At 37.2% G+C, this 9,274-nt stretch overlaps 1 protein-coding gene across 1 annotated transcript; it reads left to right on the forward strand.

Moving 5' to 3' along the window:
* The first annotated feature begins 1,793 nt into the window (after positions 1–1,793).
* Positions 1,794–9,255, forward strand: LOC127260812 (protein phosphatase 2C 29). Its single transcript, XM_051288753.1, has 4 exons — positions 1,794–4,004; positions 5,783–5,896; positions 6,476–6,740; positions 8,579–9,255. The coding sequence occupies exons 1-4, from the start codon at positions 2,091–2,093 to the stop codon at positions 8,701–8,703; spliced, it is 2,418 nt and encodes an 805-aa protein (XP_051144710.1). The 5' UTR covers positions 1,794–2,090; the 3' UTR covers positions 8,704–9,255.
* Positions 9,256–9,274: the final 19 nt, after the last annotated feature.

Here is a 9,274-nt window from a genome sequence, read left to right on the forward strand (position 1 = left end):
TAATTTTACGAGGGAGCGATGAGTGGTGTTAATGGCGTCAGAAGGAAGAGGCTTGCAAGAAACGGGGCTATGACTCTGGCGGAAGTCGATGACGAATTTAGAGTCGGCGGAGATTGGGAAAAATTAAAATTTCTAGCAAAATTATGATAGATTGACGATTAAATCCGTTTCATTGAAGAAAATTGATGTTCTTCTTTTATAATAAAATAAAAATTAATTATTTTTATTCTTATTGGGATTAATTTTGATTTGTTTTTCTAATATATTATATCAAAATACTATTTAAATTAAAATATAAACTAAATTGGTGTGTGAGCTTAACAAAAGTTCGTTTATTAAACTTTCACAAATTTGTATTATTTATTAAATATTTATTTTATTTTTTATGTTTTATGTTATACTAACAATATTAATCATACAATTATATAAATTAAAAAAAATTTACTATTCAAATTTCAAATAAAAAATAATAATATTTTTTATTTTTAGTGGGATTAATTTTGATTTTTTAAATATATTATATCAAAATATCATTTAAATTAAAATTTCAAAATAAATGAATGTGTGAGCATAAAAAATATTAGGGTGTGTTCGTTTATTAAATTTTCGCAAATTTATATTAGTCATTAAAAAATTTTCTTAAAAAAAATTAAATCAAATATATATTTTTAATTATATTAAAAATTAAGTTTACGTTTAAAATATTATATTATATAATTATCTAAATTAAAAATGTTTAGTATTAAAATCCCAAACAAAAATCATAATTTTCAAACAAACACACCCTAATAAAAAGATGCAAATTAACCAATCCGAATGCTATTATCTAATTGTAACAGTGGCGGACTTAGGATTATATTGGAGGGGGCTAATTTTGAAATTTATAAAATAATATATTTTGTTATAAATATTTATTTTTTATCCGAAAAAATTATCATTCTAATTATTATATTTTAAAAAAAATAAATACAAATAACTAACTACAACAATAATAATAATTATACACTATATTATAAATTTTTTTTTTAATTTTTTTTATTCAGACAAAATATACAAATTTTTAGTATTTTTTTATTTATTTATTTTCTCTATATTATATAAATTTAAATAAAAAATACATAAATTTAAATAAATAAATAAATAAATAATGGGGTGGTGTGTGTGGGGAAGCTGCAGCCAACCCTTGGCCCACCTCGGTTCGCCCCTCAATTATAATAAAATACTGAAAAAATGGCTGTATTGCACAAAATTTCTTTAAAACAATTGCCTAACAAATGATTAAAAAATAAATAATAATAATAATAAAAAGAAAAAAGAAAAAACACTAGTCCCGGATTCTCTACGTTGACCCTACTGTTTTCGCGAAGTCCGAGGACTCAAAAGGACACTTAAAAAATTTTGAAAATTGCCAAGGATGTCCTTTTTCGTCATTTCATCCAAAACCGTCCGTCCAAAAAAATGAATGAAAATCCACCACCTGGCTCTTTTTTCAATGCGTGGGTCCCACGAGCCCCTCCCAAAATATATATATATATTTTTTGATTAGTTTTATTTAGTTTTTCATTGGTATGCTCAGGTCAGCGTTACAATCCACCCACCCCACCTATAATATTTTCAAATGTCTCTCCCTCCATTATCCCCTGCATCGCGTCTCGCAGCAACGGTTGTACATTTTCCAAATTTTCACCCTTGGATTTTGAGGTACAACCTGTTGAAGCGTCGGAGCAGTGGTCCGTGCGGAGCAGGGGATCATTGATGCCCAGCAACAGTCTCTCTCTGAACTGTATAGTCTTCGCCTCTCTGACTCTCTCTCACTCTCGAAAAACGGAAGAGGGAAGAACCAACGCATACACATACATACAGGCAGGCAAGCTGTCTCTCTCTTTCTCTGGTTCCTTGTCCGGGTTGCTCCCATTTTGCGGATTCGATTGCGTCGGGAGGAGGATTTTCAGATTGGGAGGGGGTAGGGTCGATTGGCGGTATATGGGGGCTGTTTATGGTGTTGGATTTTGATTTGGTGGGGATAATTTTGGTGTTGGTGTTGCTTGATTTTTGCGGGTTTTCGGGTTTGGGATGAATCGTGGGATGTGATGGGGGCGGGGTTTTCGCAGGCGTTCCCCTGTTTCAATCCGGCATCGTCGGGGCCGAGCAGGTCCGAATCGGACGGGATTTTCGCTCCGAATGCGCCGCTGGACGAAACCCTCGGACACTCCTTCTGCTACGTCCGCTCCTCCGCTCGATTCGTGTCTCCGACTCACTCGGATCGGTTCGTTTCTCCCTCGCAGTCGCTCAGGTTTGACGATCCAGTCCATTTGAGGTCAGCGAAGCAGCCTGGTTGTTCCGAGACCGGATTCCGGGCGATATCCGGCGCTTCCGTGAGCGCCAACACTTCGACTCCAATTACCGTGCTCCAACTCGACGATGCGGACGACGATGCCGCCGGCGACGCTGCCAATCACCAGCTTGACGGTAATGTTGCTAATAGCAGCAAGGGTTTCTTAGCCGGAGCTTCCAGGGGCGGTTGCAATAGCGTTACTTTGGATGGGTTTGAGAGCACCTCGTCCTTCAGCGCCTTGCCGCTGCAGCGCGTGCCGCGGGGGAGTGAGCCGCCGTCAGGGCCGCTGGAGAGGGCATTCTTCATGTCCGGTCCACTTGAGCGGGGCGCACTCTCAGGGCCGCTTGATGGTGGGGCAGCCTCTGGGGATAACAATGGGGGAGTGCCGTTTTCGGCGCCACTGGGTGGCATGTATGTGAAGAAGAGGAAGAAGAAGAAGAGCATTTCGGGAATTCGGAATGCATTGTATCGAAACTTCTCGGTGGTGCCTGTGCGGAACTTCATTAGCGGTGGAGGACGGAAGGATCTTCCATCGGAGGACGATGGCTGCAGAAGGGCAGCAGAGATGGGTGGTGAGAGCAATGTGCAGTGGGCCTTAGGAAAGGCAGGTGAGGATCGTGTGCATGTGGTTGTGTCGGAGGAATTAGGCTGGCTGTTTGTTGGAATATATGATGGATTTAATGGTCCTGATGCCCCTGAATTTTTGATGAGGCACTTGTACAAAGCCATGTGCAAGGAATTAGAGGGTTTATTTTGGGATACGGAGGATGCTGCTGCGGCAGCAGCTTCAGACAATACAGTTGTTGCAAAGAGTTCCTATCCTAATGATGTTAGAACCGATAGTTGTGAAGAATTTGAAGGGAGAAAAGAAGGCGACGTGGAGCCACAGCCGACTAAAAAGGTGATGTTTGGAGGGGAACAAATTGAAGTTAGGAGGAGAAGATTATGGGAATACCTTGTGGAGGATGACACAGAAGACGGGCTTGATCTGTCTGGTTCTGAAAGATTTGCATTCTCATTAGATGATGCATTGAGTGTGAACAATGCAGGTTCAGCCGTACGTAGGAGGTCTTTATTGTTGTCCAAGCTAAAACATGGATTGTTGAATAGGCATAAGGATAAGGAGACTAGTAGCTTATTTCCATGGAGATCATGGCTGGAGGGAAAACAAAAAAATACAGGGGAACGGAAGGAGGATAATCTAGCAGATGATCGAGGAGGCGTTGAGAGGGAGAGCATTAATGAAACTGGTAGGAAGCGGAAGGTTGGGCCTGTTGATCATAATTTGGTTTTGAGTGCTATGTCTCGAGCACTTGAAGTGACAGAACAAGCATATTTAGATATGACTGACAGGGTCCTTGATCGTTACCCGGAGCTTGCCTTGATGGGTTCTTGCCTGTTGGTTGCCCTGATGAGGGATGAAGATGTGTATGTGATGAATGTAGGGGATAGTCGAGCCATTGTGGCCCAGAATGAAGTTGAAGACGAAAGTTGTCGGATGGATGTGGAAGGTCCTGCAGATGATGGTTTAAATGATGAGGCCATAGTTGAAGAGTCCGTTGGAGTAAGTAACTTGGAAAGTAAAGCCGTGATTGAAGCTCACGCTCATCAACCTATGAGCTTGACCGCACTACAATTGTCCACTGATCATAGCACTAGCATAGAAGAGGTCAGTTTCACATCCTTCCGTTTACTTGTTGTATGTATACATAACTTTTCCTGGTGATATCATTCAGCTCGATACATAGGCCTAAGGATTTTTACCTTCCCTCTTCAACAAAAACGACCAGTCTAATTTTCTGTGTCTTTGATGGACAAGGTGAGGATATTTGGTGTCAACTGGGACAACTTTATCGCATCCCTTGTATATCTTCATTATGCAGTGGATTTACGCACATTAACTGGCTTATGTTTTAGGATTGATTATCCACCATATGCAAAAGGATAATTGTTTGCTTAAAGTGTTTCTTACTAGTCCTTAGGGTGTGCTCATTTTTTATTTTTGTTGCACTTTTTTACCTTACAATCTACCAATTCCCTCCAAAAACATCATCTCATCCAACACCAATCTTCCATTCAAAACATCACATCCACAAAAATTTCACCTCGAACAATTTAAAAAAAAAATACAAAATAAACTGCGACAAAACAAGCCCTTGATCAATTTTCTAATCAGGAGTGCCTGCAAGATTGAGAGAGGAAGGATTGTCTTCTAATCAATTTCTCCAAAATCAAACAAGGCCAAGCAATAGAGTTCATTTTAACTACTATCAACTATTCAATCAAAATTACTGGAGAGTTATATCTTGATTCATGGCTAACCTTTCGACAGTGTCAATGATGAGAAGTATCTTCCCTTCCCTAACTTCCTTTTTCATCGTTGTACTTAAAATTTGACTAGTTAATTAAACAATTAGATATTTTGTATCTCTCTTTGTTAATCCCTCTTATACCTTTGCTATTTCACATCCTTTGAGGGTCTTACCTTATCATTATCTCTAGTGTCAAACTTGGATGAATGGTTGTCTTAAAGAGAACAGTGAACATACTTGCACTATATATTCATGGGTACACTGTGTCTTCCAAGGCATATGCTAATCTTTATTACTAGGATTAGTATGTTGTTTGGCGTGGTTTGGATATATGATACTTTGTCATCACAACCTCTTTTGCAATGGTGAAATATCAATCATCTTTCTATGACTGATACTTCTAGATATTCTCAGTGCCCCTCCTTAGTTATGTCTTTCTCTTTGCCTTTATATGTTTGCGACAGCATGGACTAGAGAATGTTAGAAATCAGCACCTAATCGATTAAAGATCACACAAAAGGTGGCTCTTAAATTCAAATAAACTTTTCAATTTTCATCCTTGTGTTTATGGCGATAGGCTTTAGGGTGGTTGCGTTTGTTGGTATTCTATTTGTTGCATATCTTAGATTCAAATGACTATTACGATTTCTCAATCTCAATTTCAATCATAATTATACTAGAATATTAGTAATAGGGTAGTACCTTGTTCATGCTTATAGAATTCTTAGTTTTAGAAACAAATGTTATACTTCTTCTCCATTCCAATTGAGTTTGAAATGATTATATGTGGTGAATGGCATTTTGATTGAATAAACAAGTCTTAGTATCTAATGACTGGAACTATATGTTGGTTTTATATCTGTTTATTATGATTACACTGAATACTTGTTTTGAAATTTAAGGAGCATGCTGTATTCAGAATAAGAAGGGAAGGGATCATCCTAGTTCTTGTGGATTGTGTGGCAACTTATTCTTGAGAAATTGGAAAAGTAGTTTAAGGAGTTTGTAGAATTTTTTGGGTTCACAAGTCATTTAAACAATTGTTTAGTACTTTGGTTGTAATTAATTCTCTTGTTTGTTTGCATAATTGATTTAAAATGACTTACACATTTTCACTTTTTCTTATAATTCTCAGGAAGTTACTAGAATTAAGAATGAGCACCCTGATGACCGTAATTGTATAGTAAATGACAGAGTCAAGGGCCGCCTTAAAGTTACCCGTGCATTTGGGGCTGGATTCCTTAAACAGGTTTGCCCCTTTTGAGCCACTTCTACTGATTTATGAATGCCCTTTTTCTTTAATGTAATATCATTGCTTGAGTGTCTTCTAAATCTTACTCAATCTAACTAGAAAATTCATTGCCTTGTGTTATTTTTATCAAAGCCATACACTAGTTGTTGATGAATGGCTATTTCTTGCCTAATGTACCTCTTTTATTCTTATCAAACATTCAGTGGGTGGTTTGGAGATTTAAATCACTTTAATTCTAAATTAGTTCATTGTGGATCCTTAAGACACCATATTTCTGAGGAGCAGAGCATCGTTCAAATGCTATCCAAATACAATAAGACTACAAAATTTGCACGATTTTCACTAACTTTTTCCTTCTTGAGTTTCCTATTGCATTATTGGCCTCTGCAATATTTTTTGGTTACTATCTCTCTACACAATTTTGTATCGTTATTGTATCCTTTCATTGTTAAAATCTTTTAGTCCAAGAGAATGTATATGCTTGCCAATGAACTGTAGTATTTTCTGAGTTTGCGTTGCTTCTTAATATTTTCATGCTAGCAGCTTGCTGACTGTATACAATGTGTGTTGATGCAGCATAAATGGAACGATGCCTTGTTAGAAATGTTTCGGAATGATTATATTGGCACCGCCCCCTACATATCATGTTGTCCTTCTCTTTGCCATCACAAATTGTGTCCCAGAGATCAGTTTTTGGTACTTTCATCTGATGGCCTGTATCAGTATTTTAGCAATCAAGAGGTGGTATCACATGTCCAGAAATTTATGGAGAGGTTCCCTGATGGGGACCCCGCTCAGCACCTGATAGAGGAATTGCTATCCCGTGCTGCAAGAAAAGCTGGTAAAAACTATACCTTAACACAACAAAGATGATTGTCAACCTGATTTACATCATGTGCTATATAATGACTTGTTGTGCTTATAGCTTAGCTATCCCTATTTAGATATCTGCATTCTATTCTAAATTGGCCCATATGTCTTTATTAATGAGTTCATAGCTGCTGGTCCCTGAGAACCTAAGTTGAGCCAGCCGCTAGATTGGCCTACATCTACACGGAAAATGAATCTTTGGGGGGATTTTGGTTCATAACTCGTATGGTAGCTGAGGGGTTAGAAGTTAAGTGGCTTATCATACCTTTATATGAGAAATATAATTAGTGTGAATTTCCTACTACCCTGACAATGATAAGAAATTTTAGGAATGATTGTGATATTTGAGTCCATGCCACCCTTTTGTGTCACCAAGAAATACAACCCTGTTTCTTTAAATCAAGTAAGCTGATCTGTATTAGGATATTCTCCATTTGAAGCAAGCTTGTTTGTGTTTCTGTTGAAACCGAGTACAAGAGCTCGTCTTTGCCCTTTTTACTGTCTGCACCTTGGTATATGTGAAAACTAAAATCTTATTTGAAATCTCTAGTTTGTTAAAGAAGCCGTAGTCTTAACTTTGCTTGGGACAGTATCTTTAAATAATGTGAACAAACTTCATACTTTTCTCAGATCAGTTGATCTATCCATTTCTTCAATATCATGAATTACAGACTGAGTCACAGCTTAGTTTTCTACATTTGGTATCACTTTAAAGTATTAAAAAATGAAGGAAATAAAGATATGTGATTCCATAAGTTCAATATTTTTTCTTTGCTCATTCTTACATGCAGTTATTTACCAAGTTTCTATGGCTGATACTGATACATGTATTTACTAAAGTTAATTTATTTTGTCTTATATGTAGCAACCTATGTAATAAAGGTCCACTCTGTTACCCTTGCATTTTCCGAATCATGTATTATATAACTAAATTCCATAATTGGCCTTTACATAACTGTAATAACTCTTTCCATCCTCATATATAGTGGTGTGCATTTTCTTTACCAGTGTACATCCTGCATACATATTCTAGCTGATTTAATTGATGCAGGATTTCTCTATTTGCCTTTTCTTTTGGAAATAAAAATAAGTTTCCATTTGGCCATTATGAAGCACTTTAGTCTGTCAAGAAAATATGGTAAACATAGGAAGAAATATTTTGACGTCGTGCTATCAAAACTCTAAATATGTTTCACTGAAGCTAGGAAATATAATTTAAAACATAATTAATCTAAATGTCAATGCTTATCTCCAAGTTCGATATTGTGGAATTGGTATAGTGTTCATCTTGAAAACTAGATTTCAAGTCCAGTTTATCTGTGATAAGCTCCCATCATATGCTGGCTGTTGTTGCCTTACGCCCATGTTTCTATTGAAGTATGTGAGCTTGCCATACATTATGACCTCTAGTCCAGTACAAAACATGTTCATACATTATTACATTCTGTGGTGGTCAGTTTTGCAATATGCATTGCCAATTTGGTAGTGTTGTTCCACTTATAATGGCTATGGGCCTTAGAAAGGCATTACAAACTAGGTTGTTAAGATCTATTGTATTCTGGCCATTTCTTCATGTTATAATAATTAAGGGAACACCATGTAGCTTTGGCAATGGTTGTGAAGATTCAAAAGCATCTTTCCCTTTGCTCGACCTTTATACTAATCTATTTCCCTCCAACAATTCCTTTATTTGATATTCAATTTGCCCTTTCTTTTATTTTTATTTTTTGAATGGTAATAATTTGTCTTCTTGATTTACTCTGGGGAGCAAACAGTTCATGCCTACTTTCATGTTGTATTTGCTCGCAGGAATGGATTTTCATGAGCTTCTAGACATTCCACAAGGAGACAGGAGGAAATACCATGATGATGTCACTGTTATGATTGTGTCCCTTGAGGGAAGAATTTGGAAGTCCTCGGGGAAGTACCTATAAGTGCTTGTTAGATTTTAACCGTCACCGCCAGCTATGCAAGTTATTTTCACTTCGCACATAGCTGGAAGGATAATCCATTCAGATCATGTGCATAGTCGGGGATGGCAATAGCGGCAGAATGTTCATCTTATGCCGGATGCAAGACTTGGGCGGCGGCGCAGTGGTTTCTAATTGCCCCAAGATTTCAATTGTCATAAAATTCCCAGATGTTGGAAGTATTGGAAAAGTTTTGTAGTTGCTGGTGTAAACTTGCTCTAGGCCCGTTTTCTTCTTCATTTTTTTTTTCTTTTTTTTTTTTTCTTCGCGGAAGTTATGGAAAGATGGAGGAGGGCCTTCTCATTCGTTTGTTCTTAATTGGGGGGTTTAGTTATAGCAGAGCTTCGACGTTGGCCTTCTTCTTCCTTGGATATTTGAAGGTGGAAATTTGTAATTCTCCAGCTGGATTTTCAGTGCCATTTAGAGAAAAAAAGAAGTTATAATCAATCCAATGCATCATTTTAGAGTCTGCTTGGGTGTGTTTGTTCGGAAATATGAATTTTTTGAATTGGGATTTAAATAATAAAATATTTGA

The sequence above is a fragment of the Andrographis paniculata genome, unplaced genomic scaffold, assembly GCF_009805555.1.
Source record: "Andrographis paniculata isolate CXL003 unplaced genomic scaffold, ASM980555v1 Contig62END, whole genome shotgun sequence".
In the NCBI taxonomy this organism is placed as follows: domain Eukaryota; kingdom Viridiplantae; phylum Streptophyta; class Magnoliopsida; order Lamiales; family Acanthaceae; genus Andrographis; species Andrographis paniculata.